The following is a 22918-nucleotide window of genomic DNA, read 5'->3' on the forward strand; positions in this document are numbered from 1 at the left end:
TCTGATTTAACTGTAAATTGATACTCTCTTATCTGATGTATACTGTAAATCGCTACTCTCTGATTTGATTTCTACTATAAATCACTCTTTTCAACAGAGAGAGAATAAGAAAAACCATGGCCGCTCAGGGAGAAATCTTATTGCTCTTTTCAACAGTTACAACAAAGAAAGAAAATAAAGAATTTATATAAGGCAAGGGCGACAACCCTAAACCTAAACAAGTTGGGTCTGATCTATAAGAAACCGAGTCTCAAACATAAGCCTCCAAAAAAATTGTTTTGGGGGGCACTGCCCCCCAAAGACTCCCCCCTGTCAGGGGCGACCCCCTAACCCCAGTCAGTTGACCGCGCAACGGGACCCGCGTCGGGAGAACCCCCAGACCCCCCTTTCTGTAAGGAGAAAAAATATGAATCAGGCTCTACAACTCATCAGGCAAGAACGAGAAGGCGGTCATGTGTTGTAACACAAGCTAAAAACAAAGGCGAAACGTGCAAATCTATTTACGGGGAGCGGGAGGACATTATTATCCAACGCATATCTATCTTACCGGAGGACATTTTCATCAAAAGCATATCTACCTTTTTTATATGTTATTTTATTATAAAGTCATTGTGGGCAATATTGACATATGAATTATCGCGGGTCCCAAGATATTCTTCGGTACACACAGAAACACACAATTTGTGTTTCGGGGAGAACACGCACCACCCTCCCGGCCAAGTTGGTACTTGGTCCACTTCAAGTCATCGTGGGCAACATTGACATATGAATTATCACGGGTCCCAAGATATTCCTCGATACACATAGGAACACGCAATTTGTGTTTCGGGGAGAACACACACCACCCTCCCGGCCAAGTTGGTACTTGGTCCACTTCAAGTCCATCTTCCCTTCAACCTTTTTTTCAATGGGGGAGAAGCCACCATTATGATTCGAACATCCAGTTCTGGGCCGAGAGGTGCCTTGTTTTCGATGTCCACGGTGTAAAAACTCCACGAGCACTCCCCCCTGCTCACAGGGGATAACTTTCCAATTTAGGCATTTAAATCCCAAACCTGGTTTGTGTCAACAGGTTGGTCCAAAGCAGTGTTGTCAGTATCAATGCGAATCGGTCTGAATAGGCCTATTTGCAACGAATAAGACGATTCAACCCCGATTCACCTCAAATAGGGCAAAATCGGGCAAATTTCGACCTGAATCAGCCCTTATTTTAACATTTTTTATTTTAATGTTTTTCTAAATTAAAAAGGTAAAAGTGACTGGTTCAACTCGATTCGACTGGAGCCTGAAACGGCTGATTCTCTGAATCAATTTGAAAACCGAGTCAGAGTTGAAACCGTTATTATAACATTGTTGCGAAGACTCGATACATAAAAAAAGAATTTTATGTATAGAAACTAGAAATTAGAAACAGAAAATTTTCCTGTATAGAAACTAGAAATTACGTGTAGAATAACCTCTCGGGTGACAAGGCATTTCCAACTAGAAACTAGAAATTACGTGTAGAATACACTCGGGTGACATCAGAATTTCCAACTCTGGTTACAAAGAAACAAGGAGACGACAGCACAAAGATGAAATCGAACTCCTGGCCTCAGGTGTCTGAGGTCTTATTGATACTCTCCAAGGAGACAACAGCACCCAATCTATTGTCATCTGAATCCCCAGAAAAAAGAATATACATGACCCAAATATGAAGACACACTAGATAAAGCAAGGCGAAGGCCTGGGCAGTCCAATTCCGCCTCAAAAAAACAGCGCCAGCAGCAAAAATGGCATCTAACTGGCGAATAACCGATACAATGTGGCGCCTTCCAGATTCAATCTTCTCGCGGAAGGCAAGGCGTGCCCTTGGATTGGATGGCCCCCACATACCAACTTCTATGTCATTCGTCTCCATGGGATCCAACCAGTTTGTCCCTGAATTACTTGCAAAATCGCCTGATTGCACCCTCGATCCTTGGTCTTCAACAGATCTGGAAAGGGTCTATAACAAATAGACATATTCAGCTTTCAGGATCAAGCTAACATCACAAACTCATTTGAGCTTCTCGAGTTCATACCTCAATTCTAAAGAGCAAAGTTGCTTTCTCGGAAGTAAGAGCCTCAACCTGATAAGATGATTAAATCCTAAACATTGAATTCTTATTTACTAACTTAAAAAAAAAAAAAGAGCTGCGGACAGGCACATCAGAAACTGAAATTGAAGCTGAAGGATTCAATAGACAATGTTGCACTGACATGCAGCACTTTCCACCTAGGGTGAAGTAGAAAAGTCAAAAGTGCTCTTGTGGAAGATTTTTGAGTAATTCAGTCAGTAATGATGAAACAACCTCAGTTTGCCATACTGACGTTAAAGGCATGTTTGTTTGGGACACAGGTGAGAAAGTAGATCACAAGGTCAACCTTGTGATCAACTTTCACAAGTTTCAAGGCAAAAAGAGGCAAAAACGATCACAGGTGGCAATGACAATCACAACCTCTACTTTTAGAGTGCGATTGTGATTAAAATCACAGGATCCAAAAATTACGTCACTGCAAACATGCCCTTACATTCCTAATGCTTTTTAATCAAATGCACATCATACAATGGTAAGTTCTGAAATAAGATATAATGCAATTCTAAATCTATGAAATTCAATGGCCCATGTAGACCTTGCTCAAGATGTGGAACCTCAATAAACAGATACTCTCCATCAGTAACTTTCGAGAACCAATAGATACACTCAAGACCAAGTTGGCTTGCGCTATGAAAAATGCAAGACAAATTAAATTATCTAGATGAAATGATCAGTAACTTTGGAGAACCAATAGATACACTCAAGACCAAGTTGGCTTGCGCTATGAAAAATGCAAGACAAATTAAATTATCTAGATGAAATGAAAACTTTGTTATATAAAACATAGGTGGTATTGCCACTAAAATGCTAAATTCAATGGAGAGCTTTCAAGAAATAAAGGACCTGCAGGAAGGAGGTAGAGGTGGACTAAGATTCTTATTTTGCTACAATAGCATATAAGATGAGCAAAGATGCCTCTTGTTTGTGGCCAGAAGTTTATCCAGAGGTAGAGCCTGACACACTTGACAATCTGTTCAAAAGGAAGAATAGATGCACGAGTGGGTTTGATTTTCATCATGACGGTCACTACAAAGACTTCCGACTGCATTATGAGGATCACTACAAAGACTTCCAACTGCTAATCACATGATTTTTCTTTTAGAGACAAACTATGTAGAAATATGTTTAACATCAACGTGAAGAGGAGGAAAGCAACAAGTGGAGAATTCCAAAAATACAGGCTTCAAAGAAATTCAAAGGAAACACACGCATAACCTGAGCTTGTTTATGGATTAAATGATCAGTCAACTGTGCAAGTCTTCTCTTAAGTTCGATCTCTAGTTCAGTTGGAACCTCCAACATTGTCCTTGTTATTTTGATATTTTCCTCAAGCATCTTTGCCTGCATAACCCATTCAGAAATGACACCACTATCAACCAATGGAACCCCATCAATAGACTATAATTCTGAAATTTAGCCAGAGCATAGATGAATGACTTCCATACAAAAGCAATGAGCATATAGTTCACTGGAATCAAATAACAAAGTATAAAGCTAAAACAAAATTCAGATCTTGATTTGAATCATGCTTTATCCTATCTACATGGAATCAGCTTAACAGCTTCTGGGGGACATGTAAAGCCCCCGCACAAGACCAAATTAAAGAAAAATGCCAAAAAAAAACTTTTTATCAAGGTACATTGTGGAAGCATAAAAGCCAAATATACTAACCTTATCTTGGAACCGTTTAATCTTGTCACAAATAACAGTGTATTCTGCCTGAAGAATCTCTCGTTGAAATTCAACTCTAAAACCTTCCAGCTGCCAAAGAGTTCAAAATTTTAGGCAAAAAAACTCAATAGGATTTGTGTGGGATTAAATGTGTGCCTGTAAGTAGCAGTTTTGCAAAGCTTCTGCCTAGAAACAGAGCCATTTACACTGGCTAGGTGCAGTAGTTCACAATGAAGCTAGGCTGATGAGGAACCACCGTTCATTGGAAAAAAAAGAAAAAGACAAGAATTACCTGATTTAAAGATATATTCTGGTGAACTGTAGATATCCTCCTTTTAAGTTCTGTGAATGACAAAAATTGCCAGATTTTAGATGACAGGAAATCTCAGGATTGATACTTTCTTAACAGTACTAATTAACTCATGTAATTATCATCTTGACAGATGCATATAGCATCAAAATCAGCAAAATATTAAATAAACTTTAATTATATCTCAATCAGTAAAATTATTACTGACACTTGTCAGTTTATAGGTGGCACTTATAATCTATATGACCACTGAGCTATCCTTTAACCAGACATGACAGTAAATGAGCGCTGCACACACAGACACATGTATGACCACAAACGCCTCCCCCACCCCCTGGCAGAAAAAAAGGGAAAGAGAAAAGACTGATCAGCTCAACTTGGTTACATATTTATTCCCTTGTTTCAGCAAATGTACCAGCCACTAATGAGTAATGAATATGTCTGAAATACAAGAATTATGTATCAAAAATGGCAACAAAGACATGCTATGTTCTGCAGAAGAGCAGGAGTACCAGCATAAAACTATAACTGAAAAAAGGGAAAACCATAAAAGCAGTACCTTCTTGAGCCATTTCCTTTAACTCGATCTCTTGTCGAAGTTGGGTTACTCGAGAAGCCTTTTGTCCCAAAAATGGAAATGCAATGATGAGTAAAATTTTCAACAAATGACCACATTGCAATCAAGCTTATAACTTAGTATATCCCATTGGCACAAATACAGCTAGTATTTGTGAAAATATCAAAATAAAAAATAATTAAAAAGGTAAAATATCATGATCTATTATAAATTCAAAATTATCACAGTTATCAATATATTATATTTTAAAACTCTTCTACCTTTTCTTTATATTTGTTGAAAAATAAAAACTATTTATTTTCTTCTTTTTATTGCTTATTATTTTTATTTTCACATGTTGAGATTTTTTGGACTTATCAAAATAACCTATAATTAATATCCAAATGTTTTACCTTGCCAAGATATATGCGGTTATGCTACAATATATTACCAACTTGATGAAAGTGAGCAAGCCTCTGTGTGTGTGTGTTTGTCTACAGACACAAGATCTTTCCAACATACTCCACAGCAAAATGAATTAGAGAAGGCAAAAAATTGGCATATTTTGGAGGGCGGACACTTGTGCTTTACTGTTGTTAAGTGCCACAAGGAGGAATTAGGCCCTCACTGTCACCTATCTAATCAACAAGATGCTGTACGATATTCTGAAGGGTAAACATCTTCTCAGGTTAATATGTCTAAATGCTTCTTTGTTTTTTCGTTTCTGTTAGGTGTTCAATGAATCGAGGATTGTTGGAGACCCTGGGAAAAATTTTCACGATTCAGAATTTGGATTTTCCAGAACCCTAGATTCAAGAAAGTTGCACAAAGTGCAAAGATTTTGCCAAATACACCTGTTTTTTCACATATCCAAATCTCTGTAGAAACCTGTGGTACTTGGGATTTCTATATCTCAGCCCTTCTCCAACCATATGGCAAAGCACCAGCAATCACTTGAGAAAACCTAAGTGCTTTCAGTGATCCCAAACAGGTGAGGTGTTTGCCAAGTCTCTCCTTGTCCCTCTCGTCAACTCCATTCTCAATGCTTCCTGTTCTCCGCAGCTCTCAGGATCCAAATAGGCCCTTAAAATCTTCAATTTTGTTTGCCCATATCTAAATGGGATTAACCATGAAAAATTGATCCCTGGAATATCTAAGCACATGTATACCAGATTGCTGATCAGCGCATAATCCCATCTCTAGGAGAATATATGCCTTCACAATTCAAAAAGTGGCATGCTTCTGGGACAAGTTTTATTGCCCTTTTAGTAGTGAGAATAAGTAGAAAAGAACCAGATCCACATTTTGCTAGCATGCTCAGTTAGACAATAGTCACGCCGAATGTTTTCCCACTTCTTGCACATCCACTATGAAGGGATAACCCAGTTCAGACATTCTACCTGATAACTTAATCTCCCTATTTTCTTGGGCATAGGAAAGAGATCATGTAAATCTCACCCTTTAAGCCATTCCATTTCCAATCAGTTGGAATCAGAGTCTTAGATGGCTTTTACAATTTCTGTGCCGATTGGGGAGATGCTGTGATGAACAAAACAGAGGCTTAAAGCATGACTTGGACTTTGAACACCTTGATCTCAGGGAAAAGGTTGTTGGTGTAACTACGTGTCTTACCAAACTCAAGCTCGGTAGGAGTTAGGACCCATGGGAAGATATAAAAGCAAATATGGTGGCTAGGTTTACAACACACTTGACGTAGATTTTGAATGCTATTCACAACATTTAGCCAAGTGCTGCTCATATCTTGTTAGCCCTTGCTACACACTAATACTGGTCCTTAGTGATGCAGATCTTCATCTCATAGTCACCTAAAACAATGAAGAAATTTGGAGCATAGCAGTACACAACTGAAGAAGAATACACGATTCTCACACATGACAAAAATTAAACATGACAAAAACAAAGTATTGCAAAGCACAATTAAAAAAAAAACATAAGATTTCTCATTCTTCAGAATTCTATACCTCTTTTTCAAGTTTCCATTGAGTTGATGCAAGGGATCTTGCCAGCTCAGCATTTGTAGTCTGCAATATGTTTACTTCAGCAAGAGATAAGAATAAATATAATGACACTACTACTAATTCGGTACAACAAACAACAACAACAACAACTATGCCTTCATCCCAAAACAATTGGGGTCGGCAATATGAACCAAAAAAGAAAATCATTCTGGGTCTTCCACATGAATCCTTCTCCTCCAATCATTTCTATCCAATGCCATGTCCTCGGTGAGGTTCAAAGCATTCATATTCTTTCCTATCATCTCCATCCAAGTCTTCTTAGGCCTACCCCGACCTCTTTTAACTAATATATTTTCCCATTTTTCCATCCTTCTAACTGGAGCATCATTAGGCCTTCGCCGAATATGTCCAAACCACCGTAAACGATTCTCTCTCATCTTATTTTCAATGGGTGCAACGCCTACCTTCTTACGTATCTCCTCGTTCCGAATCTTATCTTTTATTGTATTTCCACACATCCATCTAAGCATACGCATCTCAGCTACACTCATTTTTTGAATATGATGTCTCTTGGCAGCCCAACATTCCGTACCATATAGCAAAGTGGGCCTAATAGTCGTCCTATAAAACTTTCCCTTCAACCGCAAACTACTACTAATTCGGTGAATTTAGAAAATTAGAACTGTAAAAAGATTAAAGATGAACGACGCAAATGAACAAAAATGACATCAATCAGGTGAAAAAACCTCTAGTTTAACCAAACAAGCCATGGCTTCCATTCTGGTGCTATTATGTTTCTGTTTCTCTAGTTCAGCGGCTTCCATGACTTCCTCCATGTTTGATTGCAATGCTGAAGCCTGGTAACATAGAAGAGATGAGTGTAGAAATGCCTAAAATAAGAGATAAAAAGATGAAAAACTGAGGAAAAGAAAAAGAGGAGGTTCCCCTTAGATATAAAATGATAAAGAAGCTGATCCCAGAATAACAAGTAGAACAACATATATTTTAACCTCTTGGGCTTGTTGTTTTTCTCGTTCTTCCAAGATTTTCTCTAAACTCAGCTTTTCTCCTTCCAACCTGGCCACGATGTTCTCATGCTCTTTTATAGCTTCAATTGCTCTGGCAGCTGCTGCTTCAGCAATCATTCGTTCCTTTCTCTTTCTCTCCTCTCTCCTACTGATGCGTTCATTTTCAGAATCAGATGTTGAAGCCGATTCAGTTTCTGATGAGGATCCCCCATCGCTCTCTGAAGAACCCTCAGAGCTTGGACCCAATTTTTGTGTGATTATGCTAGGTGATCCATCAGAATGTCTCTGTTGGTCTTGAAGTGTGGGATTCCCTGCATTCAAATCAGACATACCTCTTCCAGCAGTAAACATATGATCATCACCATTTTTTTGAACTTTTACACCCGAGAGTTCACCGACCAATGGATCATGTTTTTTGACAGTGGAACTGTGTGTATCCTCCTTTCTTCCCAATTCCTTTGTGATGCTTTTCTCTGAGATTGCTTGAGAAGTAAGGCTTAGATCATCCAATCTTGCACCTGAACTAATTGCATCTTGATCTTCAAAAGCACCATCTTCTGAGCTGACCATTTTATTAGTCATCTCAGAATGGGGTTTGTGTACATCATGGTAGTCAGAGCTTACGTTGGCTTCCACAGCTTGTGATACCTCGATAGAATCTTTTCTTAGATCCACAGATGAATTATCACCATTAGCAATATCATCCTTTTCTGTCATAGCCACAGGATCCGGAGATACCCTATTGACATTGACAAACCCTCTATGACAAGAATCCAATCCATCTGACATCTTTGACGAAAATTTTTCAGGCCTACTCGGCTCGACATCCATCTTGGCCAAAACCTCATCAATAGAAGTAAATAAACCACGACTATGCTTGCCGAAATCTGAAACCCAGACATCATGGTCCGACTTTTTCTCGGTTGGGACTTCCAAAACCTTCACTGACTTGGCATCAAGAGAGGAGCGCTTATGAGCCTTTTTTGCCTCTAAGAATGCTGAATCAATCTGAGTATGTTTAGGACCAGCACCAACAAAAGTATCAATTTGATTCTGAGTATATCTTTGACTTTTCTTAGTGCCATTTGAATTGCCAGACACAGGGATCGACTTGGGAGAGCCAAGGAGCTCCGTCCAGTCCCCATCGTTCGGAACCCGATTGGAAGACACCGGCGGGGGCTTCGTATGTTTGGCTATGCTTTCAGGTTTCTTTTTCCTCCTGTTTTTCTCCAAATCAAGTGCTTTTGGCAAATCATTGGGTTTTTTCTCGTGGTTCTTCTTCTTGAGCTGTTCCTTCAAGGGAACTGTCTCTGTTTTCCTAGGAAGATCATCATTCACTGTCTCAGATCTGGGTCTATCATTCTTTCCGAGCGATTCTGCTGCCTGCTGATCAATCTAACAAACAAAATTCCAAACCCCACAAAAGTCAACAATTAAAAAAAATACGCACGAACCAAACAATTCTTTCACAACCAAATTTACCCAACCAAAGAATTAACACATCAACCATTCCAAAAAAATCAGACACCCAAAAACCAAAATCAATTAGTAACCACACCCATCATTTCAAATCAACCCAAATCTCAATCCCCAGACACCAAAACTCCTATAAAAAAGAACCACAAAACCTGATTATTCAAAAACAACAGAAAGCTCCGGAAAAAACAATAAAAAACTAAACTATTCCATTACATTTTTCTCCGTAACCAACAAAACAAAACCAACAAAACCCAAAACGGATGCCTATAATCAGATTCGATTCTGGAAACCGATCAAACATCAATGGAAACGAAAAGCACACGAAAAACTCTTAAAGCCTAAAATCACCACCCACCGATTCACCCAAATTCACAAACCCCTGAAAAACCAAACACCCATTTTAGAAATTCCCACTGGAAGAAGAAATTGAGCCATAAATCAAGGAAATTAGCGGAAATTCAACGGAAATTTACCCGGAGAAAAGGAAAAATAAGAGAAATACCTGTTGGAGGAGAGATTCTGCTACTTTGAGCTTGGAAGAAAGCCAATTCGCCATCTGAGTGAAGTGTTTTTTAGGGCCCCACAGATCCGGCAATCACAGACTCCACCATTACCGCCAATCTCTGAGAGACTCTTCTCAAATCAAGGGAACTCTTTATTCCCCTTTTTCCTCTGTTTTTCGGAGATTTGCCTAATTTTGTGTAAATGACCGAATCTGCCCCTGAATTAAAGAAATTGGCAGAAATGTACCGAAATAACAGTGATGCCGTGACACCCATAAAATTTCTGAAATCAAGCCTTAATCGCCATGCTGCAACCTTTGTGAAAAACTAAAAAACCTGAGTTTAACATGGCGGCGATAAAACAATCATCCTTATTTTTCAAATCACCAGATGGTCACTGAATTATTTCTACACATATTTGATGCCGTATTAAGGGTATGGCTTTGGGTCCGTGTCCTATCAATCCAAATCCATATAAATGCTAGATATGGCTGTCAACTGGTGGAGTTTGTATCGGGTACCTGACCCAAACTAAACTCGAATTCTCAGATATGGGCATGAAAAGCACCGATCCAAATAATATTCGGGCCGACCCCAGCATTATGAGGGCTGGGTTTGGGACATGATTTTGTCGGGAAGCCGACCTGAGCCGGCTTTTTTGGCGGGTACCTGACCTGGCGTGAGTATTTTATATGTATTTTTAATAAAAATAACATGCAGTTCTGAGTTTGGGATTTCATTTTCGTGACCAAGCAAAACACGAACCTAGCAATTTGTTCTTTGGTCGGGTTCGGGTATATCCTGATGGATCAGGTACCCGACCCATTGACAGTGGCTGGGTACCGGGGCTTTAGGGTATGCGGCCTGAGATAGGTGCAGCTTGAACCTGATTAAGGTTGGACCCAGCCTGGCCCAATTAGCAGCTAAATGGACTCGAATTGGACATGGTCCAATGCAAAATTAAATAGGTCCGACAGGGTCCAACCTGATCAGCTGAACTGGCCTACATAAAAGGGACCTCTTTTTTTAAAACATCACAATTTTTATCATGACGTTTTCAAAGTTCAAGGCGTTCAAAAAACAAATGATATTTTTGAAATGTTGAAAATACTGCATTTTTACACAATATTAATTCAATAAACATTTTCATATTTACATACTTTTTATATGTATTTTGTATAGTTTTTGTGGTATATTTTCTAATTTTTTGTCTAAAAACAAAATGTTTTAATTTGTAGTGAGTTTAATCTTCTCGAAAACAAAATTTATGATATCGCGTTCAATCCGATGATGGGGTAAAGAATGTGAACAAAGATATCATCTTAGTTATGATTTAGATCTGTAAGGATATGATTGGGTAACCCTAAGAGGTTAGGCGTAGTGGGTTAGGGCCTAGGTCGTTCGACGGGCAGTCGAGGTTCAATTCCCGTGGGCGTCACTCTCTTGCACAAGCCAACGCCCAACATAGACTCTGGGTCGACGGTCCTGAACTCGGAGCTTTATGCCTATGAGACAACGACCATAAGTATTGCAGACTGAATTAGTGCAATCGGATCTTCAATCCCGCATGCTGTTTCTTTGAGTTATAAAAAAAAGAGAGGATATGATTAGGTAACTGGACCGCTACCCAACCCGATTCAGGATCAAATATCAAATAGTAGATCCGTGTTTGTTACATATCTAATAAATTCAGGTTCGGTTCTACATTAGATCCGAACCGTTTTTCTTGCTGCAGCCATCAGAGGGTATTTTAGTAATTTTATGCGAAACGATCCTCCACCCGGTGGACGTAGAAGTATAAACAATTCATCTCACGTGGGAAACTGAGCGCACGTGCGATGCCGACAGCATAGTGTGGAGGATTTGCTTGGTTTGGTGCAACTGCATTTTCAAAGGCAAAGGAATTTTTGTTTAATTTTATTTTTTAATTTGACGGTAGTAGGCTCCGGAACTACTAAGGTAGGTCCGATTAGCTAATTGGGTTGGTCACACAAGATCCAAGGTTCATATTCCAGACCTATTCCCAACCCCCCTATCCAATTAATATCTAGAATTAATACTCGAGAAATAAAGATTTTACTAGGTTAGTTTTTTTTTTTTTAAAGGCAAACTGGGGTTAGGCAGACCCCTACCAGTTCTACAATGATACCATTGGGATTCGAACTTGCAAAGTTCCAACACAAGGTTATGTACACTAGCTGCTCCTACCAGACAAGCCGAGCCCTCCCTTGGTACTAGGTTAGTTTCTTGCCACCGAATTCACACCCAAACCTGGTCCACTTGGGTCTGGCTCAAGTCTCAGCCCACAACAGTAGAGATGAAAATGGATTGGATTCAGTTGGGATCCCAATTTGAAATCCAACACCTAGTTCTTGGACATAGGTCTTGAAATAAGATGGTATTTATTTTCCCCTTTGGTTACAATGTTCCCATATACAATTCTGGTGTGGATTCAACTCTAATTCATCGGATAATATTTGGATCCATTTCATGATTTAAATATATTGCTTATGTTACAGATTTGGATTCCATCAAGCGTGTCCCATCCCAATCAGATCCATTTTCACCTTAAGTTGACAACCCTCCCAAGTCTAGAAATATGGTCGATCAGATTGTTTTGACCAAAATTTTATTCCATCGGATGTTTAATGCACGTATTTAGATTTGGATCAAAAAATTCAAAATTCAATTAGATAAGCTACAAATGGGGGACTTCTATCCCGATCCATTTAGACTATTGAATGTTTTATTGGATTATTAGAGGGCTAATTTAGGCTTTCAGATTGATTTTTTTTTTACAAAGAAATATGGGGTTAGGCATACCCTACCAGTTATATACAATCATATACAATTGGGATTCTAACTTGCAACGTCTCAACACAAGGTGACATGCACTGACTGCGAGGTCCTGGATCTTTTGGAGTCAATGCCTAGCTGAAGCTTTCCAGGATCAACGTCACACTCGCCACTGGCCTTAGGAAGAGCATCCTCAGCCCGAGGTGGATTTATAATTTATGTTATTTATTTTAGGGCACGTTTTTCAGGGTGGTGGAGCTTCTTCGGCACAGTTTTTCAGGTGGTGGTGAGATGGATGGTGGTGGTGAAAAATCATCCTGAGGTGGTGGTGGTGGAGCTTCTCCAGTGTCGTTTTTCAGGATGTGGGTGATGGTGGGTGGTGATTGATGGTGGAGAGTGCGGTTTTTTGAGAGGTGGGTGATGGTGAGATGGACCGTGATGGTTAAAAATTATTGTGGTGGTGGTGGTGGTAGTGGCGGCATTATTTTCCGAGAGGTGGGTGATGGTGGATGGTAGTAGTGAGATGGATGGTGGTGATGGATAGTTGAAAATCATTGTGGGGAGGGCGGTTTTCGAAAAGGTGGGGTGATGGTGGTGGTAAGATGGATGGTGGTGATGATAGTGAACGATGGTGGTGGTGGGGATTGGACCTCACCATTTTCTCTTGGTAGAAAACGTTATGCATGTTTCCTATCAAAAAATGTACTTTTCTCATAGAAAATTTTCTTTGGTTTGGAAGGGGTCCAAAAATCATATGAATTTTTTATTTTGTATTACTTTTTCTGCATCTTTCTCACTTACAAACGTGCCCTTTATTCTTATTTGGATTGAAAAACTCAAATTACGTGCTCCCATAATTTTGTTGGTCTTTGTTTTTCTTGAGCATGGTGGTTTTCCAATTGTATATTTTCAAAAGAGAAAGTTGGAGATTGCACATTCACATACAAAATCCAAGATTTGACAGAAGCCGAAGTTTCTGACGAGATTCTCTCTTCATTGGAGGAAGAACATCCTCGACTTACAAAGCTGGAAGCTCCAATTTTTACAAAAAGAAGTGATTTTTAAAATTATTTTCAAGTGAGAAGTGCAGAAAAAGTTTTGTAGAAATAGTTTACAGAATTGAATTATAAATTCCCTTGCAATCCAAATTGCTCTCGGAACTTACCACACTTGCCATTGCATCAAGCAATGACCCTCAAGAAATCAACAATATCATACTTTAATTAATAAAGAAAAGGAAAACCTAACGAATGCACAATGTTTCCGCTTCTGTGCAATACGGATCATCTGTGTATCATGTTGTTAACAGCAAAATTCTCAACTCCATAGAGTCAAAGACTTTTTAAGTTTTGCCCAACCAAACATGCAAATGCTTGTTTTGGGGATTTTCCTTGCTTCGCTGAGGGTTCCTCGTCATAAAAAGAAGTGTACCTGAAAGATACACGCCTTTAAAAAGTATAATAACTCCCCAAACTTACTTCCGTTTGTCTCATGCAATTTTCAAGTTAAATTATGTCAAATTACAACAATAACCTTCATGATCAAATGTTCAAAGTATTTACCCTTTCCTTTCTCACGAGGACAAATGACTATTTTTCAATTTGAAAGGACGATACTGAAAATCAGAATAAATCATGTTCTCCAAGATGATGGATGTTAAGCTAAGGTCCCCCATTTGACAGTTTTAAGGAAACCTATTCCCCCATATCTGGAATTTCAGAAAAGCAAGGCCCATTTTGAGATTAAGGGCAAAAAGTAACCCCCCAAACGGGAATTCCCTAACAGAAACAATAATACAATAGCTGTTGCATCAAGATGTCTGCCCAAGTCTCCATCTTTTGTTTTAGACGGATAATCCAAAAAATTATATGACATTAGGAGAATGATCTGATGACCCTTTCTAGATCAAAGCCATATATGCCATCTTAAAATCACTGAATAGTCAAAAAAACTAATTCCCAAAAGCCATTATGCAGAAGAAAGATATACAGAATGGTAACTAATATACACTGTCGAGGACTGGTACAAGGAGATGCAAAAATTAGTTGTTGTGGGAGGAGGAACATTCAAAACTCCTCCCCCTCAAAAGGGCATCACCCTGACAGACTAATTGGACAGATAAATAGAATACAGGGATGATGTGAGCATCAGAGCTTCTGGAATGCTTGCTACTGGGGTTACTTATGATCCCACCAGATGCCACTTTACGCTTAGTCTCCATCTTCTGAATCTGAATTTAGAAAAACAGATGTTAAGCAATGCTTGCAGTTTTGATTTTGCTAAAAAAAAGACTCCCTATTGTGGTATCGGTCCATTTAAAAATTGAAGTTTTTGTATGGAAAAGTAAATCCATTCTATACAGAAAAGTAACCAACTATTTGAAAAAAGTTTCTTATATGGTACTGGCTAAAGTAAAACCTCCTAATGGAAGGGTCCAAATAAGGAAGAAAACCAGAAATCATTCCTTACTGCTTACTTAGTGGCATTTAAGTTAATCCATTAAGTTAATTTTTTGGTTTCCTTAAAAGTCCTTTAGCTGCATTGAGAAAAATATCACGAAAAGAAAATGACATAAGGGAGATCCAACTTTTTTCCCCTAAAGATTAGGATAAGTACAGGTGAATGGATTCTATTTCCTTTTAATGTGCATAACATTTCCAAAAGGCAGACGCCATAACCAGAAGGGAGTTTTAAGTTATTTTTTAATGTAGTATGAAGCAAATCACATTTACACCAAACTGCCATTGCTTGACTGTAAAAAATAAATTGAAAGCAGGCAGGTTAACTTGCAACTTGGAGAGCTAAAGATAAGGATCACACACATCAAATTGCAGTTCTAAAATATTTTGGAGATTTTCTGGTCATCTTTTGGAATAAAGAGAATCATTACCTGATCTTATATCTTCTCCCACCTTTCCTCTGTTTTTCAGTTGTCTCAAAATCATGGAGCTTATGAGAATCCACCAATATAAGTGGAACACAAGCAGCGTCAAAAGCATTGTATTGAATATGTAGTAGAGTAAACGGTTATAACTATCAGAGAGTATCACGAACTCCATGGAATCATAACTGCAGCAAGGAATCAAATAATGATAGCAATTGCAGTAGCAGCCACAGTAACAGCAATAATGTTGAAAATGGTGAGATTAGACATGCAAATGGTGTGCTTACCTAGAACTCCAGATTACCCAAAAAGGAAAGATTATAAGCCGTAAGATGAGCCATGAAATAGCAAAAAAACCAAAAAAAACACTAGCTGCAAGCTCCTTTTCACAATACTTGAAGAGTTTAGCAGTTTCCATGAATACATCACTGGCATCATGCAGGGCTAGTATAATTGATCCAATACGGAAAAATCTGCAATAGAAGAAAACTTTTTATTCCTCAGTTCAATATGATAGTTCCAGCATGAAAGTTTTAGATAAACCAATTGGAGTGTGAGAGCTTGAAATAACCAAAACGTCAAAGAGACAAAAGAACTTCATACTGCAAAGAGAATAACATCATGCCCAAAGGAATTGTGTTAAAAAAATCATTCTCAAGGACAAATAGGAAAACCATAATGTGAGTATATTGTACCTAGAAATTTTGACCATGAATTTGGTACAGCAGTATTTTAGAGGATATTACGGGTCATATTATATACTTAATACTTGACTGACAGCATCGTTTTGAAGATCGAGTTTTGTTCAAACTGGTGCCTCCCAACTGCATCTCATAATCAAGTCAACATGAGATTTGCCATTTCTGCAATTAAAACCACAGATTTCCAACAAGGTCCCTGTATATCATTTCTAATCTTCTCTCATCCTTTATGGGTGGTAGAATTGCATGGAGGTTTCATTTTAAGACTAATGTTATGGCGCACACACATAGATATACACATGCATGCATGCACAAGGTCACACACACGTCATGTCACAGTGCTGATCTTGAAAATGAACCAGCAAGAAAATAATTCTGGAGGTTTTGAAAAGTTGGTTTTTCCATAAAAACTTGGGAAAATATCAGCCAATATAAAAATAGAAAATTAAGAAATTGAAGCTATCTTCTTCCAAGTTTTAGGACAATATTTAGGACAAGCTCTTGATATATCATGATAGTATCATGAAAAAATCAAACATTTGTGATATTTGGCAAACACTTGATGTATCTTAGTAACATGTGAATTATGAATATGTTGGACTATGTATGAACTAAGCATGCGACTCCCAGAAATAGTTACAAGTATGTCTGCACTATGCAACTTCCTAATGTCATGAGGTACATCATTGCAAGTAATGATTACTAATCAATCTTATATGGATTTTCAAAAATTATTAACAAAACTATAATGAAAACATCAAACTTATAGTGCAAGGAATGTCGATCGATTCCCACCTGAGGATGAAGCCTCTACTAGCAGTCATATACCTATGTACATGTGAAACTTTATTGTTTTTCATAACAAGAATAGGGTTAACTGTTAAACCCCACGAGCTGCCACAATTCTAGCAGCTATCCTGTACAACTAAATAATGTTCCCTGTCTAGTTTGAGCATGTAAGAATACAAACAGCTAGAGGAACCTTATTTGTTCACATTCACACACATGACTAATGTGCATACCCACTGACACACACACACACACACACACACACACACACACACACACACACACACACACACACACACACACACACACACACACATGACTAATGTGCATACCCAAGGATCTTCAACCTTATTTGTTCACATTCACTAAAGCTCCTATAACTGTGGAACTTAGTCTATAGAATGAACACCAAGTGTCGTGTGCCAACTGGCATATCATTATCTACTCCAATCATCTTTTCTCCTATGTGAGTTTTAGGAGCAATCGGGTGAATAGTTGAAACGGTTTTGTTTTTCTTTTTCCCAGCCTGGCAAGACATTGGAAACACAAGTAGAGGCTCCAATCGAACTGAGGAACTTAAAGTAACTTGAAAAAAAAAATCATTATAATGCATATGCATATCAGAACATTATAACCCAGACCTTGGAAGACAAGGGTGTAATATGTACTAATGGAGTTCAGACTGCTAAAGAAGTCTTAAAAAAAGATGCCCAAGTATGCAATACCTTGCAGCATAAGAGTACCCAATCAATATAACAGTGACTATATGATGTGACATCATTATACTGAAATCTTTTCTTCGGGTTTCCCATGTAAGGAGAGCAGCAATGCTGTAGATGTAGAATCCACATTGGCACATGTAGAGAAGTCTCAAAGAAAACCTAAGAACATACAAAAGAACATTTAAATAAAATCAATATAAAAATCAACCTAATATAATAAACTACCATTCAAATTGAAGGGAGATGAGAAATAACTGAAAGAACTAAGTAAGAGCAGGTGGAAAGAAGCGTGACAAAATTTCTTCAGCAACAAAGATTTCAACCCCATGCTCAAGGAAAACTGGGTTATACTGATCAAGAAGATTTCAACCCCATGCTTAAGGAAAACTGGGATACTGATCAAGAAGATATGGCCTCATCCAACTAAAGGGATTAACTGAGATAACAAACCAGAGCAAGAATGCTGAATGTGTTGCTAATGTTTTTAATCCTTCTTCACTTTACTAATGCAAAAGTTGGTTCACATGCTTATAATCAAAATGAAGCAGTCTCATATATTTATGATGATTTGTTTTCTTCATTTCCCTTAGAAGTTGCTTCATACATTTATGATTATATAAAAGTTGTTCAATACAGACTTCTGGCACTCAAAATATACGGAGCTTTTCATCAGAAAAAGAAGAGAGCTTTACACCAGCTCTTCTGGCCTCAAACAAGTCTAGAAGTACCATGTTGCATTGTGCTTTTCTGGTAATATGGGTACTTTACTAAATTTAATAAATCACTTCTTCAAAGAAGGATTCATTAGAATATGAAATTATAGCTAAAAAAAAAGTGTTCAGTATTTCTGAATTCTACTCCAATACAATTGGCAGAGCTAAATATTACAAGAAAATATCAAAGTATTTTTAGATTTTTTTTTTTAGCAAAGGAAGTTGGTGAAATTGTCAACATCCACGAAAAGCTATGAACATAAACTCCCATATGAATTGGTCCATAAGGATCACAACATTTAAAATTAATTTCTTATTTTATCTAATTCATGATCATTCTATGAATATAAAAGAAGCTAATTCTTTGTGCAGAATTCTTGTAATAGATCTTCATGAAATAAAAAAATTAAAAATGGTAATAGCAAAAGAACCAAAACCTTATATTATATTTCCTTATATGCATGATTAGACAATGAAAGTTGAAACTTACTTGAGATCTTGATTTGGCCATCCTCTAAAAAATTCTTTCTTGTCCCAAAACCATGGTTCATCATACGTTGTAGAAAGAACACAAACTTGAACAGTGGCATAGTATGTAAGTTTCCACATAGACTCACAGAATTTTGCAATCTTGGTTTGCTTAGCTTCATCTAGCTTTAATAACAGTGCAGTTCCACCACTCAATAACCACATAGCAAGCCTCTGGAAAAAAATACCATGCAATCGTAAGAGACTTTGAATTTGGGGGAGAATGTACATAATAAACAACCAACCAGATTTTAGAGCTAAATACTCAAGATGCAACTTATTCTACATGGATTTACATAGTTTTGCAGTTTTTGCTTGTTTGGCACAACGATGCTGTACCATCATTGTAAAGAGCCAACAGCCTCACATATTAGCTACATGATACACATGCAAAACAAAGCACACCGTAAGGCCACACATAGATAATTACTTGCATCGCAGTTAATAAAAGAATTGATCACCCCATACATATAAGCATAATTACAAGATGAAAGTGCAGGTTCACTTGATTGATAATAAAATTATACAACCATATACAAGATAGCAAACAAATGCATAAATTAAAACATACATAACATGCATTGATGCTTTCATATGCTTTGCAGGTACACGGGTAAAACAACATAGGTTATGCTCTCAGTGTTGTTGGAACTCAAAGTTTCAAATGCATTATAAGTCTTCTTTCAAAGAAAGAAAAAAAGGCCTTCAAGTTGCAGAACATTAGCAAGTATTACTTTTGAAGTTTGGTACTTGTATCGTGTCACCTTAAAAGAGAAATCGCTTTCAAAAGAAGGGTTGACAAAGTGTTGTTCTTGGGTTAATTCTGATGCATTGGTCATCCCAAATTTTTATTGGAGAATAAGAACCAGTATTGGAAAATTGCTACAAAAGCAAACACAGCATTGAATCAAGGATCCAAGTCTCAGGCCTTCGAACAATTTCATTCAATTACAAATGGATCGGGGATGACCAAAAAAATGGCAGGGCATGGTTGGAGGAATGGCTTTGGTACAGAGGGGACTCATCAACCTTTTTTATAACTGATTTGAAGAAAAATGCTTTGATATTTGAGACAGCAGACCAGGTGCAATCACATTGCACATTTTAGCGTGCCGCTGCACTTGATCTGTCCTTCGTCTTCTGTTGGGCCCCACAGCTGACAGGCTATACCCCTGAGATGGAGGGTAGTCAGGTGCAGCGGCACAGTTTGCACCTGATCTGCCCTCGACATTTGAGGGCATTTGGCTCGAATCTAGATTTGCAAAATTATCAGGTTTGTAACAATACTGCCATAATCATGTTGGTAAGCAGAGAGGATGGATTGACATTCTCCCAGTTGTTTTAAAGACGATGGCATTGATATCCAACTAAATTCTAGATCGAAAAACTGATTCAGGAGTTCATACTGCCTTAGAAATGCGAATCAGTGTGAGAATCTTTTGGTAAACAATGAATGTAACTTGTATTAAATCTATGGATGTTCAATACGCAGAAATAATCAGAAGAATACGTCATCATCCTCTTTCTGGCTTTCCATTCTCGACTTTGTATGTGTTATTATATTTAAACAAAAGGGTTTGACAGTTGTCCTTAAAACTCAAGTCAAACAGGAGAACCATGATCCTCTTTCCTTGGATTTGCAATTCCTTATTCATGGAAGCATGACTTCTATTAAAACGCAATTCCGGATTGTAATTCCCGGATGCTTCTCATGGACTAAGAAGCACCATTTCCACTTTTCACGTGTTTTTTCAGGCTTCTCAAACTGATTCCTAGGAAACGAGCTTCTGAGTCTCGGTAGAGCTTTTCGCAACAATGGTTTCGATGATTGCCTCTTCATCACTAATATTTCCTCGTCATTAGAAGAAACCCAATTAACAAGCTGCAAAATTCATCCGAACACGATGCGCCTTCTACGTGGAAACGACCAAACAAGCTCAATAACAAAATCAAGATCAGCAAGATCCGCATCCAAAACGCTACCCACCTACCAAACGAACCTAATGCATAAAAAAATGAGAATTCAATTCCTTTCACAAAAGATACAAAAAGAAATTCACGTAAAACCCACACCAAATCACAAAAAAAGCACGGTTCAGATCCCCACAAACAAAATCCAGCGCTAAAAAACGAGTTTCTTGGTTTCCCAATAGAACCAATTTAAAAACAATGTTAGAAAACGACGCAGACACCAAAAAAGAACGGAACAAAGAGATCGAAACGAAGGCCTAAAGGCGCAGAACTTCACCTGGTAGACGGAAACGTGAAGAACGAACCTCGTCACGAGGAAGGCGAAGGCGAAACCCATGGCCATTCTGACATCCACCCACAAAGAATCCATTACACACACACACACAGAGGAACAGGCTACGAGGACGACGAAGAACGCGCTACATTCTCCAACCGAACGATCCTACCACCATTCGAGATCGAAGCTTCGACGGAGAAGGGGGTTGGGGGAGAGACGGTGGCCTTCTAGAAGCTTCGAGAAGCGATAACTCGACTCCGCCGGGGCAATCCTCGAAGAGGGATCGCCACCAACGAGAGCTTAAGAGATGATGCAGAGAGGACCAGGGGAGAATATAGAAAAGATTGGAGGGCTCCCCGTAATATTCTGCAGAGTCTCGTTCCGTTGGCTTACCCGGTTCAAGAAAAAAATATATATATAAAAAAAGAAAATAGACTAAAATGGTAAAAAGTTCCATGCCATGAGTTTTGTTTGGTTTCCGTTTATAGAACTCACTTTCCTAAACAACAATAACGCCTACATCCCAAACAATTGGGGTCGGCGATATGAACCAAAAAGAAAATCATTTTAGGTCCTCCACATGAATCCTTCTCCTCCAATCATTTCTATCCAATGTTATGTCCTCGCAGAGCCGTACCTGTGTTTTATGGGGCCCGAGGCGGAGGGAAAAAATGGGCCCCCTATTAATAGTAGGAGTTCGGGGGCAGGGCCTCCGAATTTTTTTAAAGTATCAAAATAACAATAAAATTTGTATTCACATTAAACAAATATAATATTTCAAATATTTATATTATATTAAATAAAAATAGGGGAGCTCGGGCCTTAAAAATGGGCCCCTAAAATTTTTTTGGGCCCAAGGGCCCTGAGGCCCAAGCCTCATTGGCCTCTTTACAGGTCCAGCTCTGGTCCTCAGTGAGGTTCAAAGCATTCATATTCTTTCTTATCATCCCCATTCAAGTCTTTTTAGGCCTACCTTGACCTCTTTTAGCTAATAGATTTTCCCATTTCTCCATCCTTCTAATCGGAGCATCATTAGGCCTTCGTCGAATATGCTCAAACCATCGTAAACGATTCTCACTCATCTTATTTTCAATGGATGCAACGCCTACCTTCTTACGTATTTTCTCGTTTCGAATCTTATCTTTTAGTGCATTTTCACACATCCATCGAAACATGCGCATCTCAGTTACACTCATTTTTTGAAAATGATGTCTCTTGGCAGCCCAACATTTCGTACCATATAGTAAAGCGGGTCTAATTGTCGTCCTATAAAACTTCTTCTTCAATCGCAATGGCATTCTACGATGGCACAACACTCCAGTTACACTTTTTCATTTCATCCACCCAACCTTAATCCTATGATTTACATCTCCATCAATTTTTTTATTCTTTTGAATGATAAATCCCAAATATTTGAAACAGTCATCTTCCGCTATTTGTTGCTCACCAAGCTTCACTACATTCTCATCACTACTTCGTTGCTTACTAAACCAACATTCCATATATTCTATCTTACTCTTACTCAACGTAAAACCTCTTGCTTCCAAAGTCTGTCTCTATAATTCTAACTTAGCATTAACCCCAGATCTAGACTCATTAATCAAAACAATATCATCAACAAACAGCATACACCATGACACATTTTCTTGAATTGATCTCGTAAGTTCATCTATCACTATAGCAAAAAGGAAAGAGTTTAATGCAGATCCTTGATGTAACCCAACTGTTATAGAAAAATTGTTTGTCACTCCTCCACAAGTGCGGACATTGGTTACTACTCCTTCGTACATATCTAACCGGTATTATCTAGTATTTTCCTGTTTCACTAGGTTAAATTAAATCCTTTTATTTTTTAGATCAAAAGCATATGCTTGCATGATTGATTCATAAA

General features: G+C 38.2%; 2 protein-coding genes across 2 annotated transcripts; both read right to left on the reverse strand.

Moving 5' to 3' along the window:
- Positions 1–1475: 1475 nt before the first annotated feature.
- On the reverse strand, positions 1476–9782 carry LOC149846511 (uncharacterized). The gene is made up of 10 exons (XM_089996389.1): positions 9646–9782; positions 7647–9059; positions 7383–7493; positions 6640–6699; positions 4661–4718; positions 4084–4133; positions 3792–3881; positions 3336–3461; positions 2064–2111; positions 1476–1987 (listed from the first exon to the last, which is right to left on the reverse strand). Exons 1-10 carry the CDS (start codon positions 9697–9699, stop codon positions 1595–1597), a joined length of 2403 nt encoding a protein of 800 aa, XP_089852515.1. The 5' UTR covers positions 9700–9782; the 3' UTR covers positions 1476–1594.
- A 4615-nt stretch (positions 9783–14397) lies between these two features.
- Positions 14398–21357, reverse strand: LOC149846512 (ceramide synthase LOH2-like). The gene is made up of 6 exons (XM_089998040.1): positions 21028–21357; positions 18742–18953; positions 17542–17697; positions 15614–15799; positions 15333–15511; positions 14398–14672 (listed from the first exon to the last, which is right to left on the reverse strand). The coding sequence occupies exons 1-6, from the start codon at positions 21118–21120 to the stop codon at positions 14653–14655; spliced, it is 846 nt and encodes a 281-aa protein (XP_089854166.1). The 5' UTR covers positions 21121–21357; the 3' UTR covers positions 14398–14652.
- Between the last annotated feature and the right edge of the window lie 1561 nt (positions 21358–22918).

This window comes from Nuphar pumila, chromosome 2, assembly GCF_984573655.1.
Source record: "Nuphar pumila chromosome 2, dmNupPumi1.hap1.1, whole genome shotgun sequence".
In the NCBI taxonomy this organism is placed as follows: Eukaryota; Viridiplantae; Streptophyta; class Magnoliopsida; order Nymphaeales; family Nymphaeaceae; genus Nuphar; species Nuphar pumila.

Coding starts and splice junctions, on each gene's coding strand:
- LOC149846511 (XM_089996389.1), bottom strand. CDS start 9,699: ATGGCGAATTGGCTTTCTTCCAAGCTCAAAGTAGCAGAATCTCTCCTC. Junction 3,882..4,083: donor AGAATATATCTTTAAATCAG/GTAATTCTTGTC, acceptor ACTCTTTGGCAG/CTGGAAGGTTTTAGAGTTGA. Junction 2,112..3,335: donor TAATCCATAAACAAGCTCAG/GTTATGCGTGTG, acceptor TCATCTTATCAG/GTTGAGGCTCTTACTTCCGA.
- LOC149846512 (XM_089998040.1), bottom strand. CDS start 21,120: ATGGATTCTTTGTGGGTGGATGTCAGAATGGCCATGGGTTTCGCCTTC. Junction 17,698..18,741: donor TGGCCAAATCAAGATCTCAA/GTAAGTTTCAAC, acceptor GTATGTTCTTAG/GTTTTCTTTGAGACTTCTCT. Junction 14,673..15,332: donor GGGAGAAGATATAAGATCAG/GTAATGATTCTC, acceptor TTCTAAATTCAG/ATTCAGAAGATGGAGACTAA.